This window comes from Hevea brasiliensis, chromosome 14 (assembly GCF_030052815.1).
Source record: "Hevea brasiliensis isolate MT/VB/25A 57/8 chromosome 14, ASM3005281v1, whole genome shotgun sequence".
Lineage (NCBI taxonomy): Eukaryota > Viridiplantae > Streptophyta > Magnoliopsida > Malpighiales > Euphorbiaceae > Hevea > Hevea brasiliensis.
This window is the reverse complement of record NC_079506.1, coordinates 17,116,710-17,132,742: the sequence shown is the minus strand read 5'-3', so window position 1 is coordinate 17,132,742 and position 16,033 is coordinate 17,116,710. Positions and strand designations below refer to the sequence as shown.

Genomic DNA, 16,033 nt, shown 5'->3' with positions numbered 1-16,033 from the left:
TCCAACTGGTTTGCTATTTTTGGATGGACCTCATTTGGCCAACCAAAAATTTTGTATCAAAAATGAAGCTACCCAGCTGTATGAGATTCCTGCACCAACCGCACCACCACCTGGCTCTCCCACTGCAATTAGCTCCTCCTCCGCATATGAGAAACCATCCGAGCAGCCTTTTACACAACCTCCACGCCAGGCTCCACCAGCTGCCCAACCTGCTTCATCAACAGCTTCTGGACCATCCATGGCAACCCTTCTGACATTCATGGAGAATCTCAGTGATGAGATCTATTTTTTTCGGCAAATGACAGATGTCTCTTTTCAAACATTAAGGGTTTTACCTGATATATATTTGGATAGAAGTGCTGAAATGCAAGACGAGTTGAAAGTCATGCGAGCTAAGCTAGAGCAGATCGAAACAAACCAAGCACTGATTTTGAGCATCATCTCTCCGCAGCAACCACCAAAAGCACCACCACCTCCACAAGATGGCAAGGGCAAAGGAGTTCTCATACCTGACTGACCAGCTTTTATTCTCCATTTACATTTCATGTCTTTAATTTCGTTGCTTAATTAATTAGTATTTTGAACTTATTTAGTTAATATTTTGCTTGTGTTATTTTTCTTTTACTTGAACCATTTACTTATTCAGTTTTTTTTTTTTTTTTAGTTCCTCATAAAATACATTTTTCTTTTATATCTTTAGTACATTGCTCACTTGCTTTGATTTGCTACTTTGGATTTACACTTGATGGTTATATTTTTGAGCTTAACTTCCCTATTTCAACTTTTTGAGTTTAATTGATTTAATGGATTCCATTGCACTGTTTCTTTTGCAATGAGTGCAGCAGCTGTCCAAATTTTATCTAATTAAATTGGCTGCACTTCAATGAGGTAATAATTCTCATCTCAACTTGTGTCACTTTCAATACAAGTTGTGCTATCACTTATGCAACAGGGTAATAATTCTTTATGCACATATAGCCAAATTATCCCATTCCTTGCAATCTTTTAACATTGAGGACAATGTTCATTCTGAGTATGGGGGAGAGGGTAAATTTTTTGCAAAAATTATTTTTCCTTTTCACTTGCATGTAGCGATACATTCATTACTTCATACTTGTACATATTCACATATATACACCTGCATATAGCTTCATATACTTAGTTATGCATACTAGGTTACATATAGGATGATTATACATTTATACATTCATGCATTTCATTAATTCATTTAAAATTTTTGAATTTTTAAACCAGTCTTTGAATTCCATAAACCACTTATTCAAGCAATCCAACTTACCTTTAGATGGTTAGTGGAATGAAAGTTCCAGCTGGGTACAAAGTCTTAAGCATTATTCTTTCTCTTACTTAATAGCTGAAAATTAATATATTTATCTAGGTATGCAGATTCTGTTTAGTTATTTTGAGTTTTGAGTGTCTGAATAAGCCTTTAAGGAAGAAAATGGTCCTTATCGTCTCACCATTCCTAGAACAAGCATCTTAGATCTTTCAAAGTGAAATTTTTAACTTGCATTTGATAAGAATATGATTTAGGCATTCCTTCATATTTTAAACCTCACATTTAGCCTTAACCTACCTTAATTTCATTTCAACCCTTGCAAACCCCTTGAACCTTAATTCCCTAATTTTTTTGTAACCCAAATCATTTACCTAGCCATTAAACCTAAACACTACCACCTATTTATGAGAATAATATTTTAGCAATTAAGTGCATAAAAAAATATAATAATAATAAAAAAAAACATGGAGGATTGAAACATCTTGAAAAGTGCTAGAGTAATTGTGAAAAGTTGATAAAAAAAAAAGAGGTCACCAAAATATCCCAAAGGTAATTTTGGGTGTGACATGAAATAGGGACACATACAAAATAAAAAAAAAAAGAGAAAAAAAAGTGTAAAAAGTAGTCCCTTTATATAATCATTGTGATAGCACTTGAGATTCATTGTGAATTTCTTTCATCTTGATGGAAAAAAAAAAAAAAGAAAAAAAAAGAAAGAGATGCACTTTGAGTTTCATTATTAATATTATTCTCATATTTTGTTTACCTTATTCCCTTTCTTTGTTAACCACAATTTTACCCTATTTGACCCCATTACAACCCTTAAAAAGACCTAATGATTCTTTGAAAAATGCTTGTTACATTAGTGGAGTTAGATCTTTTATGCTTGCATATGGGTTTGGCAATATAATCTTCCATACATTACTCACCATCTATTTGAGACACATTGGCTATCTATTTCATTTAGGTTTGTTTTGGCACAATTGACTCTTGTAGCTGGTTAGTATTTGTTGCTTGGGTTGATTGGTTAATTCTTAGCTATTCTGTAATTGTTGAGAGTGATTGCTTCATTCTTTGTGCTTCGCTGGTGGGAACTTGGAATGTTGGTGGCTAGAGGTAAGTTGGTGGTTTGGATTAATGATTTTTAAGTTTCCAAAGACTGATTCTATTCTCCTCCAAATGAGTTTTAATGAAATTTTGCTTGGGCACAAGCAAGAGTTTGAGTATGGGGGAATTTGATGCATGCATTTTATATCATCATTTAGGTATAATTTTTGCACATAATTTACCCTTATTCATAGTTATTATTATAGATATTAGCATATATTTAGTCAATTTTATAATTTTCATACTTCTTAGTCTAATTTTTGAAATTTATTTGTTTTGTAGGTTAAATTTGGAGAAATTTGGTGTATTTTGATCAGAGTAGCCATTTGGAGGAGATTAGAGTTGAATTGCAAAAATTTTTGAAGTTGAGTAAAAATTGGCCGAGAGTTACACAACCTGTAGCACAACCGATTTAGCTTATGTCGCAAGTTGTGTCGATCGTCAGATATTCAGGCCGAGAGTTACACAACCGGCGACACAACCGACTCAGCTTATGTCGTTTTTACTGGAAATGGCTGACGTGGCATTTTCGTTACTCTGATTTTATACCTCACTTTCTCTGGAATCTTTCACCTTTTTACCCATTCTAGGGCATACCCTAACCCATATAAAGTCTCCTTTATCATTTTCTTTCCATAAGGAGGAAGAGAGGCATTTTTGGCAAGAAAAGAAAGAGAGAAAGAGGGAGCACGTGAAGCCATTTTCTGCAGCAGCAGCAGAGGCGTTCTGCACTCATCCAGCAGCAGATTCATCACCATTCTTATGGGTTTTTCTATTCCTTAACTTAAATTTCCATTATTTCTTCATTTATACATTTGGGTTTGTCTTGAAACTATGATTAGTGAGTAGTTGTTTGAGATTCTAGAGATGGGTTTGTAAATATTGCTTTGTATTGTGGTTTTGAACTGATTTAGCCATTTAAATGAGGTTTGTTACATTTTGATTTATTGCTTGTGAGCTTGTTGCCTTGCTTGATGAATGGGCCCTCATTAAGTTAAGCTTTAATCCTTAATAGATGGACTGAAAAGTGAATATTAGGGATAGATAATCTTGCAATAAACTTTATTTTCTTGGTGTTAGAGATAAGCTAAGAGGATTAAGGGAAACTTTCCAAAATCAATTAGAGCTTTAATTGGGTTTTTGTTAGGTTTGAAATACTGTGAAAACAGGGTTTGATTTAATGAAAACCAACTTTGAAATGCTTGAAAAAGGTTTCAAAAATTTAAGAATTGATTTCCCTCAAAATTGCAATTCTCATGTGTTTGGCTAAATTAGGGATAAACCACATGCAAACAATATAGAAAATCCAATCTCTAGAATCACTTTAATTTTTATTGAATTTAGATTTAACTCCTCCAAATTTCATAAATAGAAATTTCAAATTAAATTTTGGTAATCTAGTTTAATTAATCTAGTTAATTGTTTGATTTAGTTTAAATTCCTCAAATACAAATTTTAATTTCAAATTTTATTTTTAATATCTTTAAATTTTGTCATTCTAATTAGCTTATCATTTTATTTCCAATTTAAGCACAATTCCCTGTGGAATCGATATCATTTTTTTAAAACTATACTACTGTGATCCGTGCACTTGCGGATTACAACATCAGGAGTCCTGTGATTGATTTGTTTGATGTATTAATTGTAGATTTTATTTTTTGCTGCTGGGAATCTTGAGATTGATTCGTTTGATGAAGTGCTGCTGGATTTGACTAAGTTAAGCTACATGCAGGACCTGGAACCAAACCAAATGACATATACAGCTTGGAAGTGATGATATTGGAGCTAATTGTGAAGGAAAAGGTCATCTCATTTCCAGGTTCTAGCATGCCCTGCCATATTACTCACTAGGCAAGGAGAATCCACTTTGCCAAAAAACATACAGTTCATCAAAAATTAATATCCACTGGATGCTCCAAATCAGCTGCAGTTGCAATTACGAAGCTTGGATTGGACTGTGCCCATCCTAAAATGTCTGAGCGTCCATATATTGATCAAGTCCTTTATAGAATTACAATTTTATAGAAAAGACAAAAAAAAAAAAAATTAAAAACTTAAAAAATATTTTTATTTTATTAGTCATTTAATTAAAATAATTGAAATAATATAAATATATAAATTGAATGATATATATTTTCTTCGTATAGTAAATTTTTTTAAAACTTTCTATACAATAAATAAATTATAATTAATGTTAAATTTAAATGTTTATAATTCAAAAATTTTGAAAATAAATAATTTAATAATGTATGTTTTGTCAAATGGTTTTATATTTTAATACATATTATTATTATAGTCAATTTTTTTTCAAATGTTATATTTCAATATATATTTTTATAATATTAATTATAATTATATCATAATTTAAGAATGTTTATAAGATTAGAATTAAAATTTCGTTTTAACATTATAATTATTTTTTAAAAAGAAATATTAAATTAAAATTTCTATTGAAATGCATTGCACATTTTTTTTTAAATAAAAATCGATTGGTACATAGTTTTTATTCATTAATTTATTTTTTAAAATTAATTACTTAGTTTTTAAAATTTTGTGGAGAAGACTTCTGCTTTTAATCGTCATATTTAGTTAAATTTATATTTTAATTAATTAATTAATGTGATTTATATGTAAAAAATTAGTTGTTAAAGTAAAATTTTTTAATTTATATAATTTCTAAAATTAAAAAAATTTAAATTTATTTAATTATTAAAATTAATTTAAATAAAAAAATACAATCATAATTAATTTAAATAATGAGCCTAAAAAGTATTACGGTCTAATACTAACTTGCTTATGTACTGTGCAACTGAATTTTAATAAACTTTACCGTTAGTTACAAAATTTAATTTAAATATAATAAACTATGATAAAATATATTTAAAATTATAATTTATTATTAATTAATATATATATATATATATATATATAATAGTGAATTTATTTATATATATATTATATATATAATGTATATATTAAATTAATTTACGATCGAATGCATGCAAAAATTTCTCTACAAAATCACCTTGTCCAGCAAGCCAAGCCTTTTCCAACACGGCAGCAAACGAGCTATCCTGTGGGCCAAAAAATTAAAAAAATATATATTTAAAAAAATATATAAACACCAATGATGAAAATTCAAAGGTGCAGAGTTCAGACCTCAGTCCGTCTCTAATCACCCGTTCAAGATCCCTCCGCAAGCGTTCTCTCTCTCTAAAACAGAGTTCAAAAACATAAACCTTGCTATTTTACTATTTCTCTCTCTAAAATCGTTCCAAAACCCTAGGGTTTCCATCGGATCCGTCAATGGCAGAGGAACCTGCATCGCCGTCTTTGGCAGCACAATCGCAGCAGCAATCACAGGCTGCGCCCCTTGGCTCCTCAGTGATCCCGATAGTGAACAAGTTGCAGGACATATTCGCGCAGCTCGGGAGCCAGTCGACGATTGAGCTGCCGCAGGTGGCGGTGGTCGGGAGCCAGAGCAGTGGGAAATCCAGCGTGCTGGAAGCTCTTGTCGGGAGGGATTTCTTGCCTCGGGGAAATGATATTTGCACGCGACGGCCGCTGGTTTTGCAGCTGCTGCAGACTAAGAGGAAGGCAGATGGCACCGAGGAGGAGTGGGGGGAGTTCCTGCATCATCCTGGAAAACGCTTCTATGATTTCTCCGAGATCCGCAGAGAAATTCAAGTATGTGTTATCGTACAGGAGTAGTTTTTGTTGCTTTTATTTTCGGAATATTCAGTAGTATGAATTCTAGCTGACTAGCTTATTACTATTGCGATTCAAGTGATGTTGTTAGAAGAGGTATTTGGAGTACAGATTTTGGCTTTTGGAGAGGGTTTGCTAAAAAAATTCTAATTGACTAGGTTTCCGTGAGTTGAAGTTTTGCTTCATTGCTTATCTGGCTAAGTTAGTTGAAATTTTAGTCAATGAATTTGGGCTGCAAATTATTGCGTGGTTTGGTTTTATTTTTTTCTAATTTTTTTATTGAATGTATAATTTGTTTTGTGTTTGAATTGAAATTGGACTCATTTGTACAATGTCCTGCGAAGGTCTTAGAAGAGGAGAGATTGGACGTTTGAATAGTTTTTAATTAAGTATCAATGATTTGTCCTTCTAAGTGTTCAAAAATGTTGAATTCATTATAGTCTGAGACAGCTAAGGAAGCTGGGGACAACAAAGGTGTCTCAGACAGGCAGATTCGCTTGAAGATTTTTTCACCAAATGTTCTTGATATCACACTTGTTGATCTACCTGGTATCACAAAGGTTCCTGTGGGTGATCAACCCACTGATATTGAAGCACGAATTAGAACTATGATCATGTCATACATCAAGAAGCCAAGCTGTCTGATTTTAGCTGTTACACCAGCAAATTCAGATTTAGCAAACTCAGATGCACTTCAGATTGCTGGAAATGCTGATCCTGATGGTAAGTTTTACTTTGGATATCCAATGCCAAGGTTTTTCTTTCCAACTCTCACTCGCTAACTTTCTGTTGATAGGTTATAGAACCATTGGAGTGATTACAAAGGTGAGGCGGCAACTCAAGTATCTTTTTTCTAATTGGCTTAACATTTCCATTATCTTGGCAATTCTTTTGCGAGATTTAATATTTTCCATCTTTGATTTCAGTTGGATATTATGGACAGAGGTACTGATGCTCGTAATCTGTTGCTTGGAAAAGTGATTCCCCTTCGACTTGGTTATGTTGGTGTTGTTAATCGAAGTCAAGAGGTAACAGTGTAAATTTATAAGAACAATGCTACTTCTTTTACTCTGCTTGTTTAGTGGTTTAGGATGACATTCATTTTCTTTTTACTTCTACCACCTCTTAGATTATTACTCAGATGATACTTTGTCAAGGTCAAAAATATTTATTGTTGTCGCTTTTTGATTCTATTTCTCAACATACTTTTCTTGTTTTGCACAAGTGTTTCTAACATTTAATTTTGCTTTGTTGATCATTTATTTTTGGCATTTTGTTGATTGAGTGCTGTAAGTAGTATCTAATGCCGATAATCATTCGGAATAACAGTTTGCGATGCTACTCTAGACCAGACTTTCCATTTTGAATTTCATCTTGGTTAAATTTCTTTTGATTACTAGTTCTACATTGTATTCTTGTGGCATGCCTGTCTTTGGATGTGTTTCAAAGATGTCAGATCATCATAAAGCATCCTTGTCTAGAAATTTGGTAATGTGTATAGGGCTTACAGATTGAAACGTGAGAAAAAATATAATTATTCAAAATATGAACGCCTTTTGTGATTGGTTATTTGTTTAAATATATGCAAGATCAGACTAAAATAAAATGAAAGTGACCACAGGTTCTCTAGTGTCCTATAAGTTGATACCTTAATTTCAGCTGTTATCTAACTGCTTCAATAGTATAAAATAAATGCAAATCCTAGAATTTGTATTATAGTAATAACAAAATTATCTAAAATTTTTGTGATTTGAGATTGTTTGATTTTCTGCCCATGGTTGTTTGCTTGTTGGAGTGCTAATTTTGATGGTCAAAATTGCTAACTTTCCATAATGTGCATTTCAAATTGCCAGGGATGTAGTGATTTCTGGTATCATTGGTGAAGAACTCTCTTTTGATTATTTCTCATTGCTGTACTCAATGCAGGATATTATGCTAAATCGGAGTATCAAGGATGCACTTGCAGCTGAGGAGAAGTTCTTCCGCAGTCGTCCAGTATGTCTGTCCTATCTTATAATTGTCATTCCTAATTAGGTAAAACTTCAGTTGGGGAAGTTTTTAATTTTTTTTAATGCACACTGCTGAGTAGGTGTATAATGGCCTAGCTGATCGTTGTGGCATTCCTCAGTTGGCAAAGAAGTTGAACCAGGTAGGACATTTGGAGAGTGGATTACCCCGAGTACTTTAAGGAACATGATCAATTTTTTTAAAGTAAATGCATCTTGTTCTGCATCTACTGGCTACTGGTACTGTTGTGTGCTTCTCCTTGCCTCATTTACTGCCTCTATCCGATTGCTATGAGCACTTTTTTATTTCCCTGCTACTAAGTCTTGTTTATGGAGTGACATGATTATCTGACATGTTCTTGGTAATCTGTACTGGCTACTGTTTTGAGCCTTATTTTGTTACCTTTTCCCCCTCAGGTTCTGGTGCAGCATATCAAAGCTATACTGCCAGGGCTGAAGGCACGCATAAGTTCTGCACTGGTTTCTGTTGCAAAGGAACACGCGAGCTATGGGGAAATCACAGAATCAAAGGTATGTATTTATCAAAGTATCTGTATCTAATAAGGTTACTTGGTCATGAATATGACACTTTGGCACTTCAAATAAGTAGGAAATCTATGGAAATTTTCAAAATGTACATCTGGCCCTGGACGTCTCATGGATTTGATAATTGTACCTTAATTTAAGTCAAATTCAATTTTAAATGGTATATGAGTGATAGACATGAGGAGAGTGATGTGTCCCACATTGGTTCTGCAGGGAGGTCTTGGGTGTTATATATATGGGTTTGCAAACCCCCCTTTGGGAGTTAGCTTTTGAGGTGAAGTTAGGCAGGTTCAGATCATTTAGTATCAGAGCATCACTTTGCACCGATTAATAGGCCAAGGCCATGTGTAAAGGTTCCTTAACATTCTTCGGGAGAGGTCGGGTGAACGAGTCATGACTCCGGTTGCTTCACGAGGATGTTCAATCTACAGGGGTCGGGACTGATGTGTCCAACATCGGTTCCGCAGGGAGGTCTTAGATATTATATATATAGGTTTGCGAACCTTTCCTTGTGAGTTAGCTTTTGAGGTGGAGTTAGGCAGGTTCATATGAGATAGGTTTGTATTTGGCATAACAGTCAACCTAGTAATCATTTTGCAAAATGCATGTCTGGCCCTGGACGTCTTCTGGATTTGATAATTGTACCTCAAGTTAAGCCAAATTCAATTTTAATGTGGTATATAATTTTTAGACATAAGGATAGGTTTGTACTTGGCAATTGGCATAACAATCAACCCATCGATCATCAAGTTGTGATCTGTTCTCTTGCTATAGTAACTATATGATCATTCAATCTGGATAAATGGTGATTCAAATTCAACATAATTTTCTATGTTGACTGTCGTTGATGTCCATAATTAATTTGCATTTCATTACTTATATTGTGCTTATTCTACTTATTTAAGGAAGGGTTTGCTTCCTTGCTGATGTTGTCTTCATGCTTTTGCTAATTGCTTCTCATATAACCTTTTGTAAATGATAGGCTGGTCAGGGAGCCCTTCTCCTAAACATTCTTTCAAAATATTCCGAGGGTAAGTCTCACCATTCCTACCCTGTTCTGTTTGGCTAAATTGAATTACATCTTCAGGAAATATATTTTGTCATCTTGATATGCAGTTAGATCTCTAATTGTACAATTTTCTTGTTGAATACAGCGATCTCTAATTGTACAATTTTCTTGTTGAATACAGCATTTTCTTCAATGGTAGAGGGCAAAAATGAACAAATGTCAACATCTGAGCTGTCTGGTGGAGCACGTATTCACTATATATTTCAATCTATCTTTGTGAAGAGTTTGGAGGTGAGAATATTGACATTTTACAAGCACTTGGTGATTGCTGTTTATTTTATCAGCTTTGTTGCATTAAGTGCACATATGTGCTTAAAATCCCCTGATTGTTGAGGCAATGGTCCATTTGGTTGCTTCATGAAAGGTTGAATAGGCAGATTATAAATCACTCTTAATCTTACAGGTTTTAGGTTTGGCAGTTCTATTCTTCACTAATTTCTTAGCAACCAAATGACATTTTAGATTTATGAACATGGGTGCCTAAAATGTAAAAAAATTTTGTTGACAGGGACATGGCTATTTATAATTTTGTTTGAGAATGTAAATATATGTCTTATAAGTTTATATTCTGTCCTTTTCAACTTTTTTGCCTTAAAATCTATTGGATTACTTTGAAATTGCCTAGATTTGTGACTGAATGGTTTAAGATTGATTTATTGCATACTTAGGTTTCATTTACACTTTTTTGCAGTCACATTTTTCCTATATTTTCTCCCTTCTCTCTTTGCTGCAAGATTACCAAAGATTAATGATGTCTTTTAGGTGTAAATATGCAAGTTCATTGTTGGATGTTGGTTTTATATTTGCAGTTTCTGTTATCTTTGTTAAAAGTGAGAAAAGCAAAGGAAGGGCAGTGTCACATGGAAAGCACCAAGTATAATGTGTGAAGTAGGCCAGAATGTAAATGAAATTTAATCTTTCAAAAAATTGCACATGAATAACTCCTTTGGTAATGGTCTTACTATTTCATTGTTTTGGTGTTTTTTTTTTTTTTGTGGTATTTATCATGTGTAAAAGCAGCATGCATGGATCTTACAGTACATCAACAATTGTGTGTGTGAGAGAGGGGGAGAGAGAGAGTAGAATTCAAAGTGATAGTGAGGAAGAAATTTAAAGTCTTTCATGTGGCTTTTTATTTCTCCCCTTTATTAAACCCTTGAATTGGATATATATATATTTTTTCTCTAAATGTTTTTTCTTTTGTTTTGAGCAATGCGAAGTTTGTGTGACTGGCATTAGCGTAGTAGATGAAATTTAGTTGTGTCCTGCATGTGCAGCTGGGCAAAAACCCTTTGTTAATTATGGGATGGACTTTGTTGGTACATGACTTGTGATATTTTGAAATCTGATATGGGATAATTTACTTATGGCAGGAGGTTGATCCATGTGAGGACTTGACTGATGATGACATTCGAACTGCCATTCAGAATGCAACTGGTCCTAGATCTGCACTATTTGTACCAGAAGTAGGTTTTGATTTTTTTCGTCCCGCCTTTTTTAACCCGTTATTGTTACATTTGGTTTACACTTCTCTTCTCTTAAGGAGTGTAATTTTTATTATTTTTTTTTCTGATTTAAATTTATATAGGTGCCATTTGAAGTTCTCGTTCGAAGGCAGATAGCACGATTATTAGATCCAAGCCTCCAGTGTGCTAGGTTCATATATGATGAACTAATAAAGGTATGTTTGTATTTGTGGTCGATCAGCACTATCATTTGCATATTTGCATCTCAAATAAAAAAATATAAAATCTCTTTTACTCCAGATTAGCCATCGCTGTCTAGTAAATGAACTGCAAAGATTTCCTGTTCTGAGAAAGCGTATGGATGAAGTTATTGGAAACTTTTTGCGAGATGGTCTTGAACCATCAGAGACAATGATTGGCCACATTGTTGAAATGGAGGTAATATTATATCCAAAAATATATTGGTAATGCTATATTTCCTCTTCTTCCCTTAAGATTCACTTGCTATATTAACTTGTTTTCTTCCACAACTGGTTCTTTTATACTATCAAATTTTCTTAAATATTGAATAGTTAATAGTTATAATACAGAATGATAGATTGGCTTTTTTTGTTTTTTCTTATAAAGTTCTTTTTGTGGTGAGATCAATGCCTGTTGAACATTGTTTCAGACCTCTGGTTATTACTTACGATTGTAAATTGATATGGGCTTTAGCGGCTGTTTCTATGTCTTGTCTGCCATCCTTCCATCATCATCAGTCATGTCAATGTTTAATGTCAAACCGATACTCTTGACTATTGTTACAGCTGAAAGTTTGAAATTGCCATTTTTTAGCAAACTACCAAAGAGGCCATTATCAAGTTAGAGTCATGTCAAAACATGATGTTTGGAACGAAGGTGTAGGCATGATCCTACCTCTAAGCTTTCTTTCCCTTTTTTATTTTACTTGTTACTGCTTTCAGGCCTTGAAGCTACAACCAACTTCGTTGCAACCACAAGATGATTATCATTTTAAGAAAACTAGTTTCAGAAGAATATTTAGTTTTTTTTTTTCTAGAACATAGTTATTGATATCCCCTTGTACTTCCAGATGTTTTTCCTTGTCCTTTTCCTTTTCCTTTTAGTTGTTTTCTCTGGATTGTGTACTACGTAACTGTTCTGAACTGTTCATATGGGAATTTTAAATTCTTTTGCAGATGGATTATATAAACACCTCACACCCCAATTTTATTGGTGGGAGTAAGGCTGTGGAAATTGCTTTGCAACAGGTCAAGTCTTCTAGGGCTTTTCCTCTTCCAATGAGACAAAGGGTATTTGTCTGACTCTATAAGATAAAATTATTACCATTGTCTTGTTTTTCTAGTGTTCTTGTTTTGATCATTGTTACGTTTTCTTTTGGGTTTTAAGTGTTCTTGTTTTGATCATTGTTATGTTTTCTTTTGGGTCTGTTTCTTCTTTTCACTCTTTTGTTAAGTAGGATGGTGTAGAGACTGATAAGGCACCAGCATCAGAGAGGACCCTTAAGTCTCGGGCAATTCTTGCAAGACAAGTAAATGGAGTGGTGGCTGACCAGGCATGAAAATTTTGCTTACGTACTTTTTTCTGGCCATTCTTGTTTTCTTAACTTTAGTTTATTCTTTACTGCAGCTGATCTGGTTTATTTACCATTGTTTTTTGCGTTTTCATTTGTGTGATCTGCAGGGAGTTCGACCTACAGCAGATTTTGAAAAGGTTGCACCCCTTGGTAATTTTCTATTTGAGAAAATTTTTCAAGAAATATACCTGCAAATATTTCATGCACAACCCCACCCCCGGGCGCCCCGCACCCCCACCACCCCCCCTCCCTCCCCTAAACAAACACACACACACACACACACACACACACACACACGACAAAAAAACCCCCTCTTCCCCCTCTTTTCCCTTCTTGAGGTGTGTTAAACTGGCAATGTGGCTATTGATTATTGCTCTTGCAATTACTTCTGAGTATTATCATATTATAAGATGTTCTAAATTTTTGAAAATTCATGACCATTCAGGGAATGCAAGTTGGGGTATTTCATCAATTTTTGGGGGGAGTGATAATTCCCGAATGTCTGCAAAAGAAAGCTCAACAACAAAGTTACATAGTGAACCTGTTCATAACATGGATGCTTTGGAGCAAAGCTTTTCTATGATCCATTTAAGAGAGGTGTTAATTAGACTTTCTTATCTGGAATTCATTGCTGACTAACCAAGCTGCATCCATTTGAATTTTTGTTTTATTTATTATCATTTTAAATATATTCTAATTTCTAACTGACTTTTTTTATGTTTTCAAAGCCTCCAACCATCTTGAGACCTGCAGAAAGTCATTCAGAGCAAGAGAATATTGAAATTGCTGTCACTAAATTGTTATTGAGATCATACTATGACATTGTTCGGAAGAACATTGAGGACTCTGTACCGAAAGCAATTATGCACTTTCTGGTAATAATTAAGCCATTTAGACATGCTTAGTACTTTTTTATTTTTATTTTTATTTTTTTTTATCTCTTTGTTGTTTGATTCTCTCCTGTTGAGTTTCTGACATGCAGAAATTTTGATGTTTTATACATGCCAAATTGCTTCTCCCTCTTGATGTTGCAAGTTTTTAGGCTTAATTTAACTCATTCTCTCTAAACTTACTGGTAAATTTGATTATGGTGACTAAACTTCAATTTATATCAATAGAATTACTCGGTCTCACTTTTGTTTCAATAAGGTCACTGTCACCAAAAGCATTTGTTGTTGATGTTTTTATGGTAGGCCTTATAGTGGTCCGTGGTAGCATCCTGTTGGTCATAGTTCTGATGTTGCCATTCTATAATTCTATAGGTAAACCATACAAAGCGTGAACTGCACAACGTCTTCATCAAAAAGCTTTACAGGTGACCTGGGATTACATGTACTGATTTATTCAGTCTCATTATATCTGCACTTATAGTTTATGCTGTATGTTGACTCTGGATTGTGCAATCTCTCTCATCCGAACAGAGAAAATCTGTTTGAAGAGATGCTGCAGGAACCTGAGGAGATATCCATGAGAAGAAAGCGGACTCGAGAAACACTTCGAGTTCTTCAACAGGCTTTTAGGGTGGGTTTCTCCTTCTTTAATTAGCATAGATTATTCAGATTTAGATTGTCAATCTCTATTTTGATTTCTTTAGTTGTGCTCAACTTTTGGGTATAAGGTTTTGTTGTTTTGGGACTTGGAATATATAATAACCTAGTTATGTGCTTTCACATGCTCATATGCATGCGCTATGCACGCAAATGTAACCACCTTAATACGAATGACTGGTAGGCAAAGAAATCAAGTTTGGTCATATAAAGGTAATATTAGGATCCTCACCTTATCCTTTTTTGAACTCAGCATCCTGCTATGTGTGAATGATGGAGGCTTCCTTTTATTCTTGGCATCCCATTCTGAATCCTTTTTGGACATTCATTTATTAACCATAGTACCGAGCATGACTCTTGAGTTCTGTTCGTTGGATGTAGATATGCTCTTGGATTTTTTTACTATTGTTTTCAGGTTCTGTAGCTGCTTCTGGAATTGCAAAGGTAATAAGCCGAAGAATGCTTAACATATTTTTTTGATTCTTTTCTTAATAGACATTGGATGAATTGCCATTGGAAGCTGAAACAGTTGAAAGGGGGGGATACAGTTTGGGCTCTGATCCAACTGGCTTGCCAAAGATTCATGGACTGCCAACTTCATCAATGTATTCTATGAGTAGTGGTTCCAGTGACTACTCAGCTTCCCCTAAGAACCCCAAGTCCCGCAAGTCATCGCACTCAGGGGAGCTACAGTCCCATTTTTATGCTAATGCAGATTCTAACGGAAGTGGACGACTTCACATACCTGGTCTCAATCCAACAATAGATTTCTAAGCCATTTGAATGAGCATATCGGCGTCCAGACATACTATATTCATTTGATTCTGAAGCTACTCTTCTCAGAATGTTGAAATTTGGTTGGCCCAGGGATGTGATTGACATGTGCGGACCAGAAGTTGTGCATTACTCCATGTCTTTTAGTTTTTGTGATATAGCATAGGTTATAATTGCATATTTTTTTTACGAGGCTTCAGCAAGAATAATAGCGAGCCAATAATCCACCGTTTTTTTGGGCGATTAGAAGCAGTAAGAGCTCTAAAATATACGTGTTTGAGGAAATTAAGTTCTCTTTTTAGATTTGTTTTACTGTACGGCGTTTTCCTAATTCCTGTTGGGATCATTGGTTATTGTGCTCCTCGTCATCACCATCATTTAGTATTAACCTTAAGAGAGTGGTGGTGTTATCCTTTTTTTTCCACTATCTGATTCACGATGTAATTGAAGTAACAATGTCCATACACTGTTGGCTGTGAACATTCTTCAGTTTTTTTCAGCACTCGGTAAAATAAAAAGTGAGTTATTCTGCAAAGGTTGAGCATTTGATCGGTTTGAATTGAAGTGAACAGTTAAAATCAAATAACCGAATAACTTATTATGATTAATTCAATTGAACTCAATAATGAGATAAAATCAAATCGAATTGAAATTTAATTTGGTTTGATTTTGAGTATGAACTTGTTTGGTTTGGACCGAATATGAATCAGATACTGAGCTCTGAATTTGGACTAGTGGACTAGACCCCGAAAAAAAAAAGGTTTCCTAAAAATTCAATTCCATTTTTTTTTTAAATTGATAAAATAATTAAAACGAATTTAGTAACCAAACCGGAGACAGTCCGCTGGCCAGGTCTATTCTTGATCATTGGCCACAGGCTTGGTCAGTTTAATGCGTTTGAGCTTTATTAGAGTACGAA

The 16,033-nt window shown here is 34.1% G+C and overlaps 1 protein-coding gene across 1 annotated transcript; it reads left to right on the top strand.

The window, feature by feature from the left end:
- Positions 1-5,539: 5,539 nt before the first annotated feature.
- On the top strand, positions 5,540-15,649 carry LOC110641488 (dynamin-related protein 3A). The gene is made up of 20 exons (XM_058133224.1): positions 5,540-6,091; positions 6,553-6,835; positions 6,909-6,937; positions 7,039-7,140; positions 8,039-8,107; positions 8,202-8,261; positions 8,536-8,649; positions 9,647-9,695; positions 9,855-9,964; positions 11,107-11,199; positions 11,322-11,414; positions 11,500-11,637; positions 12,396-12,509; positions 12,677-12,772; positions 12,901-12,943; positions 13,239-13,390; positions 13,522-13,668; positions 14,056-14,108; positions 14,215-14,314; positions 14,836-15,649. Exons 1-20 carry the CDS (start codon positions 5,711-5,713, stop codon positions 15,112-15,114), a joined length of 2,505 nt encoding a protein of 834 aa, XP_057989207.1. The 5' UTR covers positions 5,540-5,710; the 3' UTR covers positions 15,115-15,649.
- Positions 15,650-16,033: the final 384 nt, after the last annotated feature.